Source organism: Mercurialis annua, linkage group LG2, assembly GCF_937616625.2.
Source record: "Mercurialis annua linkage group LG2, ddMerAnnu1.2, whole genome shotgun sequence".
NCBI lineage: Eukaryota > Viridiplantae > Streptophyta > Magnoliopsida > Malpighiales > Euphorbiaceae > Mercurialis > Mercurialis annua.
The window spans coordinates 11437007-11450142 of NC_065571.1; the positions used below are offsets into that span (position 1 = coordinate 11437007).

At 34.4% G+C, this 13136-nt stretch overlaps 1 protein-coding gene across 1 annotated transcript; it reads right to left on the bottom strand.

Annotated features, from left to right (window-relative positions):
* Positions 1-462: 462 nt before the first annotated feature.
* Positions 463-11745, bottom strand: LOC126669014 (ubiquitin carboxyl-terminal hydrolase 14). Its single transcript, XM_050362290.2, has 20 exons — positions 11488-11745; positions 11113-11284; positions 10552-10664; positions 10069-10405; positions 8954-9048; positions 7415-7548; positions 7285-7341; positions 6133-6210; positions 5710-5764; positions 5589-5627; positions 4521-4601; positions 3413-3611; positions 3279-3336; positions 3082-3204; positions 2895-2983; positions 2710-2799; positions 1591-1761; positions 1321-1442; positions 1087-1228; positions 463-845 (listed from the first exon to the last, which is right to left on the bottom strand). Exons 1-20 carry the CDS (start codon positions 11581-11583, stop codon positions 667-669), a joined length of 2430 nt encoding a protein of 809 aa, XP_050218247.1. The 5' UTR covers positions 11584-11745; the 3' UTR covers positions 463-666.
* Between the last annotated feature and the right edge of the window lie 1391 nt (positions 11746-13136).

Consider the following 13136-nt stretch of genomic DNA (forward strand, 5'->3'; position numbering starts at 1 on the left):
GAAGTGGCTCAAGAGGATCATTTTTGAACATGAGGGTCATTTTTTAGCCTTTTTTCAAAATATAATTATATTGACAACTAGCACATTCAATCTGTGTGGGATTAATTATTCTAAATGTAACCCTAATCACTGAAATTTAATTATTTGACAACTAGCTCATCCATGCAGGCTAGATCTTTGGCTTTACAATGAAAACTGAAAATAAAAGGAAACGTTTGGCCAGTGGCAAAGGCAGCCGCGGAGTTAAAGACAGCAGCAGCCACGATGGTGGCTGCAAGAACACCAATGGTGTGCGGTGATGAAAAACAAGATTGGATGATTAGGATTAGATTATAAAATAATTAATTTCACATTTCTTGGCTTGTTTTAAATCTGATGTGGGACAATTAATCGTAGCATGAAGTACCTTTAGATTTCATTGTATATCAGCCAACTAGACCTGCAATGCAAGAAATTGCTAGATTTATAAAGAAAACAAGGCACTCATGTCCAAGTTTTACTTTTCATTCTTTTTCCCCAATTCAGTTTAACAAAATGAAAATCTGATAGTAACCGACTGGTCAAGCAAAATTTGTGAATATCGATCAGATTTTGAGTTGCTATAAAAGCTCAAAAGAAATGTGCTACTGATGTGTCTTTGCTATGTAAAAATGAAAATTCAGAATTCTAATTGGTAAGCCTCTCAAAAAAGTATAAATATCCCATGTCCTTTGGTGGATTTACAGAAACCCCAACCTTGTCATCGTTGAAAATAACCCACCGCCCATCTTTCAGGATATGAGCAACGTAATGCCCACACTGTGTCGACGTTCCCATATGGCTCACTATCCCAATTAGCCTATATCCTGCACAAAGTACAAACATTTCAACACTAAAGCAGAGGAATGTATTTCACAATTCACCACTTCATTTACACACTAATCCTAAGCACCATTTTGATTGAAGATTTTAGATGAATTAAATCAATAGATTTAGACAAAACAGTCGTTAGGTGTTGAAATCCAAAAAAAGCAAGAGTAACAAGTAGAAACAATAATGAATGTAAGCGATATTAAAAACAAACAAGATAAGGGTCGAGAAACTGACTTCCTCCTCCATCAGGCAGTCCAGTGTTGTCATTTGAGGCAGAAGTGGTGCTTGTAGTGGTGGCATCCATATCAGATGAAGCAGAAGCAGCAGCATCGGGGTTATTAAATATCCAGTCGGTTGCTTTCTCAATGTCCCCACCCTGTGAAATTTTAGTAATAGTGAAAATAAAATTATTTGGAGGCAATTATTGTTACCGCATCTGGAAAAGAATGCCAAGCTATAGAATATTACCGATGCCTTAAGTGCTTTTCGAGCAAGTTCTTCTTGAAAACCAAATGAGATCAAAGTATCAATTTGAGCTTGGTCAACAACTTCAGCATCTCGTGCCTCTTGAGAAATAGGAGCATCTATATCTGAAAAAAGTACTAACTGGAATTAATCACACAACAGAATATCACCACACAACTAAAAGTACGAATTGAAAAATAAAACATCAAGAAGGGCGAAATTGCTTTCTGCAGCCATGAAGACATTTGTCAAACTATGACTATAATTGAATACCTGGATCGTCCATGTGGGAAAGTAACCAATTCATTGCCTCCTCTACTCCTGAGTTGAAGGTATTTATAGCAGCTTTCTGACAATGAAGATGATTGAACCCCATCGAGACAAGCTGAGAGACGATATCCTCATTTGCCACAATCTTATTTGCTTCCACCTCACCCCCAGAAACTGTGCAATGCAGAGTAGCATATGAGAAATTTATTCTCGAAGAGAAATGAAGAAAGAAAAAGAATAGACGGAAAAAAAAAACTCAGAGCAAAGATGAACATCCAAAAACATATTAAGGGCAAACAATTAATATTAAACAGTATAATTAAACATTCAACTGTGCATAGGACAACAATTAAGTGATGAGAGAAAAAATATACTGTGAAAATGAAAATCATAATCAGATGCTGAGGATAAATCATAAGGATCTTCCTTGAGCTTTAAAGATGAAATTTCACTCATTCAGCAAAAAACATTCCCGCCAGTTCCTAAAGTAAAAAAGCACATTTTTGTTTCCAATTAACAAACAGCGTAGGACTGCATTGGAGAAATTAAAGAAATGACAAAGTATTTGACATAATCTACACAGATAGTACATGATTCTTGATCAACTTACAAGCTCAATTGAGATTTCAAATGTCATTATGTTAATTTGAAGGTCACGATCACCAAGTTCCAAAGTTCTATAGTAACTATAATAAACCCGCCAAATGTACATTTGGTGGGTTTATTATAGTTAATTATAATTTGACAATGGTAAAAAAAAAAAAAAGACAACCCAGCTTAAATACAGTCCAATCGTCAAGAGAGCACCCAATCAGTGACACACCACCATATGCACTTGAAATTTGACAAAGCCAATCGTACAGCAATTATAAATCAGTAAAGGAAGTACCCATAATTGCAGGCCTCACATGTTCTTACCCTTTTCCTCAACACCAAAATAAATAAATAAAAAACCTTTTTATGCAAATTGTTGATTTCATTGACAAGTAAACACCAAACCAGCTTAAACATTATTCCATAATCTAATTGGTTTCTCGCATGTAACATTGTTAACTAAGTCTTATAGTATAATTATAATTCAGGAACACAGATCAAAGAAGGAATTCTAAAAAACATATATACCTCCCTCTGGCAACAATTGCTCCCCTGGTTGAAGGCCCCTGCTTCGCATGTGACTGATATCTATGATATCAGGAACGTCTACATATACATCTGGACGGGGGGGAAAATTAACTCATCAATATGGCCCAATTAACATTTTGGACAACCAGTAAGAGGTAAGAACATAACAGATACAAATATTTTACCAAGTTTTTTTGGCACCCAGCCTTCCTCCATAACAAATTTCCTCATGTGCAATACCAAACAATCAGGGAATGAAGTGAAGCCGGCAGTCCTAAAGAGGGTGCCCAATTAACATAAATGTGCCGCTGAAATTTTCTGACAAATTGTTTTCAATAACTTTCCAATCTTAAGACACAAAAGAAAGCTTACTTTTGTGATGTTGTTTTGGCATTCAAAGCAGTGCTGTAGAAGTCCTGAATCTCCTCCGGAGCTGAAAAGTTAGCTAGACATGCCTCTAGAGGTACCCTTGGCCGTACAATTTCTTCACTGGAGCTGTTTGCAAGAGAAAAGTGCTAAGCAAAAATTCTGACAGCTACACAGGATAAAAATACCACCTCAATACTTACATATCTTTCCCCTCTGAAACCGCTTTTGCTTTCAACTTATGGAAGGATGCGAGTTCTTCTACATTTTCAACAGACCAAATCAGCTAGTAAATTACAAAAACATATTTCCAAGAAAATGTGAAAAAGAAAAATACCTTTATTGGTAGCTTCATGTAATGGAATATTCAGTGAAAGAATATAGTCAAGCCTTTTATTATAAGCTACCATTCCAGATGAACACAATATACGCTCCTCAATTCCAAATTTGAAACTCCTTGAAGGATCCAATGCAGCGTTCCCACCATTAACACGTTCAACTTGATCAAGAAAATGTAGGAAGAACTCCAGTGCATCCTACACACAAGGTTGATGTCAAATATTCACCAAAGCAAGCAATGATCATAATCGACATTCTCCACAACGGTGGTGCTATAAATTGTACTCAATGGGTCAAAATCAACACAAACATTTTAGTTATTCATAACATGAACGAGAATACTAAAGTCAGGAAATTGCATCCCTTAATACAGTATAACAATGTAAAGAATTGTATAATTACACTTCAAAAAAAGCAAGGTATATGCATGTTATAATTATCTTCAATGAGAATTCAAACTCTGAAACATTGCATTTATAGTTTGTTACTAATAATTTATAATACTTAATTAATGAAACGTATAATAGAATGATAGTTAACCGTTGCTTTTCTTTTCAACCATATAGTCATTCCTTTTCAAATATTTATAGTCAACATTTGAAATTGAACAGTCAACATAATAGTTCGTATTAATTAGCAAATTTAACATTAAAACATGGATACTCCTCCGGAAAACTGTTTCCAAACATCTATATATATTATAAACTAAATCTATAAAAACAAACATTCCTTGTTACATAACCACCGCAAGTAGCAACTTTAGGCCACAGTCAAAGATAACATCATTCTTCCAACAATAACAAAAAAAAGCAGGTCAAACCTTTTATTTTAGTCAGACTGATCATAGCACAGTCAAGTGAATTAGAACATACAAGAAGACAAAAATTCCTATTATATTGTTTCCGTAACACAAATAGAAAAAAGTAAAATTCCATCCTCCCACCTAAAAGATAACATTGAGTGGCAAATAAATGAATTACGAGTGTTAATAATTAGTAGACTTGTTTAGCCAGTTCATTTACTGAAAACTTATTTTTCGAGGATTGCCCGTTAATGGGAAGCAATCAGATAATTAGTCGGCCTAACAAGTATCATTGAGAATATACCTGTTGCCTCATAGAAGAAAACTCGGGATGGCTGGCAGCAATAACTGCCTTGAACATGCGAGGGGGTATTCCTTCCTGTTTCTAGTTTTTGCAGAAAACAACACAAGGAAAAAAAAGAGAAATATCAACTAAGACCAGGAAAAGCATGGGTATAAAAAAACAAAGCAAATATCTTAAATAACTGCCAGATTCAATTGATTAGTATGTGAAGAAAAACAAACAAAGTCACTAACAATATCAGCTAAAACTTGCAATGAATATGAAAATGTGAAGTTCAAGGTTAAATTCTAGCCATTTAAAGAGGCAATATAAAGGTTCAATAGCGTATTGGTTAAATTGGTTTAGATTAAGAGTTTATGGGAACAAGGCCAGATGCCAAACATATTATTAATAACTATTACTTGCTAATTGACAAGGCTACTCAATTGACCTCTCAAATTGCAGCTACTAAGTTTAAAAAATTGAACACCTAAAGTGTCACAAAAGCATTACAAGCTGGGTTTAGACATCTTCTGCAACTAAGGCCTGAGATCAAGCAGTTCTTTTGGTACAGCTTAGGAGGTGATAAAGACACTCCCTTCTGGTATGATCCCTGGAGTTGCGGCCATTCTATCTTATACAATTTTCCAGGCAAATTTTATCAGACGCTCTAAAATTCATAAAGCCACCAAAGTTAGTTGGTGATTTGTGAAAGAATGAGAATGCAAGTTCATTAAATAGATATTTAAATGTTTAGCTGACTGAGTCAGGTGGAAGTTAAAGAAAACAGATAATTCACTGTCTCAATCATGCTTGCAAAGAACTTAAAGAGGTTACAGGCATGTTAATTAATCCTTTAAAGTTGGATTTATCAATAAGTATAAGTGTTAGGTTCTTAAATAATTCTTATAGTTGTTAGGTGCATTGGCTGCTTTTTATCAAAAGAGTTCACTCTAGTTTACTGGCTAAAAACATTGTTCAGATAATATATAAATAAATAATTCATAAGGATCCATTATGTAATTTTAAGATCTCTAAGAATCTATCATAAAGCCAGCAAATTGACAAAAAGTTAAGATAGAAGCTTACAGAGCTCTTTGAGGTTACAGCACTTGCATTATCATCTTTCTGGATGACAAAAGCATAAAAAATTAGCTATCAGAAAAAGAAAGTAATTTAATGAAGATATGAAAATTGCTCATTTCCATACCTCCATTGCTGGTACAGAATATTTACCAGACAGCAAACCATGTCCCAGCTTTGTCCTGCCATTTAAAACCAAGGCATACGAAGATGCATCATTAATACAGATACACAATACAAATAACTTTGGAAAGTGACAAGTTTCCTTGTAAAAATAATACAAATGGACGCTTCATCGAATTAAAGAATTATAAAGGGAAAAGGTGAAAGACAAACAAATACATTTGATAAGCCTTTAGAAAACATATTAAAGAAGATGATATACATTACGTACTTCTTTGTATGCTAGTGACAATAGAAATTAATCTTATGTAACGATTACAGATTTATTTTGACGACTTCACTTCATAATAATCAACAAGAATAAATACAATCATCCTTAGGAAGTTTGGATGAGAAAAACAGCGCTATAAACTTGAATATTACTTACAATTGCATATTTAAGTCTACAGTCGGATCAGCAGGAGCCATATTAAATGCCTCTTTCAAGGTATGGCTTGAATAATACCTGCCAACAAAACCCAAGGAGCCGAAATTAACAAACATATATGTATTTTTAAGGATCAGAATTCTCAATTTGTGAATTAAAAATCAAAACGTTAGATAGGTTGAATGATGTTATGATAAAAAAAATGGTGTTATGATAAAATAGATAAAAAGAACACTAATCAAAAATCAAAAGAACATCAAATGATGTTATGATAAAAAAATGGCCAACTAGAAACTAGCTCAACTGTTGTTAAATAGCAAATCAACCCAAAAAATTAAATTGTTAAGTGAGATTCCGACTATAGTTTTATTATCTCTAACATGTGAATGCTCATTGGACTTGAAGCATGAACAAACACAGTTCCACCTTACTCTGTTCTCAAATATTTAATTAGCCAAATGATGGTTGTCAAAAATCAAACTCTAGACTAAACGATCATAGAGCTAAAACTAAGCCAAGTACCCAATCAACTCAAAAACTTAAACTGTTAGGTAAGTCTCAAATTATATTTTTGTTATTCTTAAAAAAACTATGAAGTGAGCAATTTATGGAAGTCCACTAATCACAATATTCAATTTTTCTAAGATATAAATGCTTGCACATAAAACCCTTGTGTGTGTATGTATCAAGTTACCAAGAATGTGGCATGTGAATGGAAATGAAACTCATTACGTAATCATTTTGCAACACTTAGACGGTGGGTTTAGTTGGTACCTTGATTCGGTTCAAAGCACGGTAAACCACATTTGCTTGAGACGCAAGTATTTGGAACGTAATGTAAATATATATAATAAGATCATAGCTTTTTGTAGCTAAGCATATTAGACCAATATATTAATCCTCAATTATTTATTAAATATAAAAGGCTCAGTTGATTAAAAGCCTACTAAGACATATTCATATACATTAAAGGCCATTATCTCAATAAATAAAACCCTAAAAGATAACCAAAGTACCAAAAAAATTAAACCATCTGTTAACACATGCAAAATAACTTCCTATACTAAAACTACAAATGCAAGTCTATGCGCATGTGTATACAAAAAGTTATATATGTGTTTCATGAGAGTAATGCAATTAAAGTAAACTAACCGTGAATAGAAGGATCTTGTTGAGAACACAACTTGCATTGTTGCTGCCATGTAGCAACTGCAGGTAAAAATGTAAGAAAAAACTTGAAAAAAATTAACATCATTGTCACAATCCCAAACACTGGCCTTACCTGTTCCCGAGATTCCGGAGTCCCGTATAACCTGGCCCAAATATTGGTTCCAGCTCCTGTCCACTTTCTTGAATTCGGTTCCAATCAAAGTTAATATTCTGGTCAAGTTCCCTTTCAGCAGTTGTCATTTCAGTCTGAAAATAAGAAAGAGATACCAATTTCCAAGTTAGATCTGAATCTTTAGATTCAATTGAAGCTCAAAGACCTTCTCAAGGAGGCCAATAGTTTTCGAGATTTCAAAGTTCAACAGGACATTTCAGGATCATTTTCTAAAACATAACCCCAACTGATTTTTGTATTTCAACTGTAGCCCCCACATCATGATTGCCTTCCAGTAGCATACTTCATATAAAACATTGGCTTCCCCAAGTAAGAATCCTAATTCTGCTCCTACACTCGGGCATTTTAGACACTGAGAAGCTGACGTGGCCAAAATGAAACAAATGACTATTCTGCACTGGTTTTCAGAGTTCACAAGGTTGCTGCTAAGAAAACCTATCTACCTATGTAAATAGACAATCCAACAGCAAACTGTGTGAACAATATTATTGATTAAAGGATCAAATATCTTCAGATGCTTTTCTAGAAAAAGAAAATTATGTAAAATTACTGAAGTCAAACAAAGTGTCAATCATCTCAAGGATAGAAAATAAAGCTCTCCTCACAAATAAAAATGCAAATGAGATTCTGAATTCAAACTTGAGCAAAAAGAGATGGAATTATGGATAATTGACAACCAACTCACACATAGACAAGTACAATTACAAGGTTTAGCCGAGCTCTAAATTCTTTTCTTACATAGAATAAAGGGAAGTTGTTTTCAGTTTTTTCTATACATCAATAATTTAATTTGTTATGGATAATCCATTACTTGTACAAAAAGCAAGAAAATTCCTTGCATAAGAGAAAGCTCTTTCATTAATATTTTCAGTCATATACTTATGCAGTTATGCTTAGATATCAACACACTTCTTTCAGCAATCATTGTCAACCAATTCCATTCTATAACTAATGATTAATGTTTAGCTAGCCCAGCCAAAGTTGCACCAATAATTTGAAGAGTAAATAAAAATAGTAAGACCTATTTATTTCTCACTGTTACTCATAAACTTAACCCTACTCCAATCCAACCCTTTGGAATGGTGCTAAAGCACATATCAATAATAAAAGATATTAATTAGTTAGTCAAGAATAAGATTACATATGCCCATAACTCTTATTCTAGAAGATAATTGGAAGCATAAATTAGAAATGAACTCAGGGGAATACTACAAGTAAGAGGTCTAAATAAAATTCCTCAGGTTTCTAAATCATAAAAATGGCCTTCAAGAAATTAAGGAAAGAAATGAGATATGCAAACAGCAATAATAAATCCTCAAATTTAAATCACATTTAAGGTCAATCATCAACAACTAGAAAGAATAAGACTGGCATATGCAATGATATTATGATACTGAACATACATTCAATATATGTTTACATTTGACACCAAAAATGCTATATTTAGAAATATGCTATAACACATCACACAAAACTAACCTTCTGTAACGATGAAAAATCAATGCCAAAAAATGCCAGATGCTGCGCTAAATTTGGATCCAGAACGCTATCATCCTCCGGATAAGAATATACATCTGAGCTGCCACAGTAGTTAACCATTGGTAAGTTCCGAGAAATTGCAATAGGTTGTCAAAATAATGTTAAGCAGGAAAATCTGGAAAGTAATCCAACTTCCCAGATTATCAGCTCCAGCACAACATGTCAAACATTGATTTTTAATTTACTCATTAGTTTCCAGGAAACATGTAGCATCCAGTATATTAGAGAAAATTGTTTTTCCTTTTGATTAACTAGACATGATAACACTCTAAAATCTAGGTTGGCATCAATTTCGAGCTCATAGTTTTGAACATTTTTTTTCTTATTTATGCTTTTTAGAAAATGATGTTTGTGACAACATGGTATATTCTATTTCTCCTAAAAGTAAGGTTCCAAAAGGACGCTACAGATACATAAAAACGAAACACACAAAAGCAGGTAGGAAAATCCAATGCCAAAATTTTCCCTAATAATTATGTAAAATCAATCATCATAGTAATACTTGCAATTAAAACCAACCAATTCTCAAAAGTTTGAACTCCTAACAAGCCAGCCATTCGAGCTTAGTTAATGGCTTAGCCAGTTTATTCGATGATAAATATCTGCTAGATAACCCTAACAAGTAACTCGCAGAAAATTCAGAACTCTTCCATTTGTGGTGCACGTGTACTTTTTGACTATGTACAGAAAAATAACTAATAACATAAAGCAACTTGAGCCTTTTAGTTGGAAAAGTAAAACTGTTGCATTCAAATTATTATTTAGTTATTTACAAGAAAGCTTCTTTCCCCAATAGCTGTATCCCCAAACTTCTGGGCTATTTCAAGATTATTGAACTTACTCTTTGCAATTAATGGCATAAAATAACACTATTTTACTTATACTCAACAATCATTGTCTAGCATAAGCAACTATAAATGATTTTAACACTGTACTCAATGTGCCAATAATTATGTTAGACATTCACATTATCAATTCAGAAGCGCCAACGAAAGGAGTCACATAAAAATAAAAATAAAGAAAGTTCCCTTTCTTCCTAATGCGAAGTGGCATACCTGCTGCTTCCAGATCAGCAGTTATTGTCCCAAGCTTCACTGCAAGAGGGTAACCTGTCTCCTTGAAGTTATCAAAAGCATGGTTGTTGCCACCAGTTCCGTCCCAGTTTCTCCGTCCACAGAGGATCATTCCATCAGTAAGATTAAGCCAGAGGTTCTCTTTTTTGTCACACTTTGCACATTGCCACCCCGATGGAGGAACAATAACGCCATTGTCAACCTGTTGTAAATTCATAGCAAATGCACTGACTTGCTTGTTATCAGGGTTCCATGCAGCAAGCTGTTCTTTCCACTCTGCACCTTCAGCCATTAAAATGGCATCAACTGCCAACCTTACCTGAATTTAAAAGTAGTAACAATTACATCAGGTCTTTCTCTGGGTAGTAAAATTACACATAACTAGTCACATTTAGGCTTTCCTCTAGGTGGTAAAACTACACATGAGAAATGAAAATAAGAATTTAAAGCACAAGAATCACGAACCTTCTCCGGCAACTCAACAGAAGGAAACGGGAAAGTAACATAATCAGGCAATACCACAACACTCTGACTTTCTTCATATTCAGGTTCGTTGTTGTCAAATCCTCCTTCAACACCTACAAGGCATAAACATATGAAAAGATTTCACCCTGCCAGCCAAAAGATACTGAAATTATTGATACTTAGAAAAAATTGAACAAAAACATTTTCATGAGAGAACTTCCTTTTTCATTATCCTTATTTTTTGTTTGAAGGCACCGATGTACTCATCAATCAATATCCATCACATATAGGGGTCTTCCAACCCAAAATCCCGATTCATGGGACGACAATCTTTGCAGACAGACGCCTCAAATATAATCATTTTCTAACTATTGGAAGGACTAACACCTCATATAATCAATCAAAATGCACTTTTACAGATAAATATTTGTTCTTCTACAATCATAATTCAACTCATAATTTAAGCTTCAATATCAATCAGTCCATGTCATATTCTCAGTGCAGTAATAGAAGCTAAGAAAAGCTACCAAACTACCATAATCATCATGTATTTAGTATTACCTATAGCCAACAACGTTGGTTTTTTCAACGGCCTATCTTCTGGCACCAACTTCACCTTCTGCTTAATGTGCAAATAAACACTATTACCAGTCTTCTCATAGTTCCAACCAACACAATCTTTTCCAAATGCAAGAAACGAATTCATGTCGACAAACAATCCACCTTCCGACTTCTGCACATTCATCACGAATAACGCGCCATTAAATTAGTGAATCATCAAAAGCATAAAATCAAACTAAAATCAAATTTCACTCAACTCAACTCATTTCAACATATTTCAAGCACAATAACACTTTAGAATCTGTAATTTTTCTTTCTCGCACAAACAGTTACTCAGGTCGAACAAAACAAATACTTAAAATCGAAAAACATTACCGGAGTATCGAAGGAGACGCAGCATTCATTTTTGTAGATACGATTAGTAGGCTCTGGAATCCGAACCCGGGAGAGATTTGATCGGAGCAGCTCCATTCACTGAATTAGGGTTTATCAATTTGAAACTATGAATCTATCTACCTATCTAAGTTCAAAGAAATAACTTATGCTTTGCTTGCCTTAAACGAAATTCACAACTGATTACTGGCATAAATATTCGAACCGTTTTATATAGAGACGGGAGTGAAAGAAGAGGGTTTTATTTTCAAGATTAATTAAATTTTTTTAAGGGGCTAATGGAGGGTTTTAAGTTGGTATTAAAATGCCAATTTGACCCCTCAACTTTCTTTCATGGTGGAATTAGCTCAAAATTTTCATTATATTAAGAAAGATTTAAGTAGCAATTTGCTCGTTTTTCCCAAGATTTTCTCCTTCACTTCTCGCATTGTTTCGTTATTCATTGTTTTGTGCGGCGTTTCCTCTATTTTCTTCGTTTCTTGCTCGATCTTTGTTGTTTTGATCAGTGTTTTGTTTTTGTTTTTCAGGATTCTCCCTTCATCTCCGGCGTTTCTCTGAGCCTCTTGATTTCTTCCTTCATCGCTAGTATTTCTCCGATTTTCTTGGTTTCATCCTAGTGTCTCCAAATTTCGCTTACGACGGTTGATGTGAGGAGTCACGAACTTAGTCCTTTGAAGGTTAATGCTTGCTATGTGCGCTTTTGTCGCGTTTCTTGCTTCCTTTACTATTTTGTCCAGATTAGACCGGAAAACCGCCGTAAGGGCTGGTTTTCCTGACTCATCTAAGAATGGGAAAGTGATATGGTTTGATCCAATTATTTGTTGAGTTTGATACTCACGTGTTAAATTCAAGAGATTCAAGCTTAAGCTTCCTGCCGCCGAGGTTAGTCCCGTGACATTTGATGTTTTTTCTCCGGTAGGCAGAGCAAGAGGTGTAGTGATTTCCAGATTTTTTTGGGTCCATTGGTTGTGTGAGCGTTGCGGGATTCGAGTCCGCTCGCCCAGACCTATGCCTGATTTCGGATCTGGTTAGGTTTTGAAAATAATGGAGTTTCCATCTATTTAAATTAGGAAATGCCTTTCCACCGATTGGGTAGATCTCTCACGCTTATGGTTGAGATCACCTTACATCGGACCAAAAAACTGGGATCGTGGATACTACCAAAACTCTTATACTTGACTTATCGAACACTTCGAATATTTGCGTGACATATCCAGACATCTCATCTTAACACTCATGCAGTCCATAGGATATAGTACTAGAAATGTAAACACGTCTGAAAGCAGTAAACAAGTAGGACGCGCATATGACTCGATCTGCATGTGAGACATGTAGCATGTACTCCTACACAATTATGTAATCCTGGTGGTTTCCATCATATAACAGACAGTGATGGGTCTTTACCGTTTTGCATGCATAAATTCTAAACTGAATGTCTAAGTGAGATTGATTTTACTAAGTCATCTTGAATGCCTATACAATCACTAATTACATTTTCATGGCAATGCAATTATTTCTAAGTGATTTGCTGGACTTGCTAGATTTAACTACTTTAACGTGATTAAGTTCATTAGTTTGTTAATATAGGATTTGGACAAGTTTTGGAAAGCGTATAAACATTATAAACATAC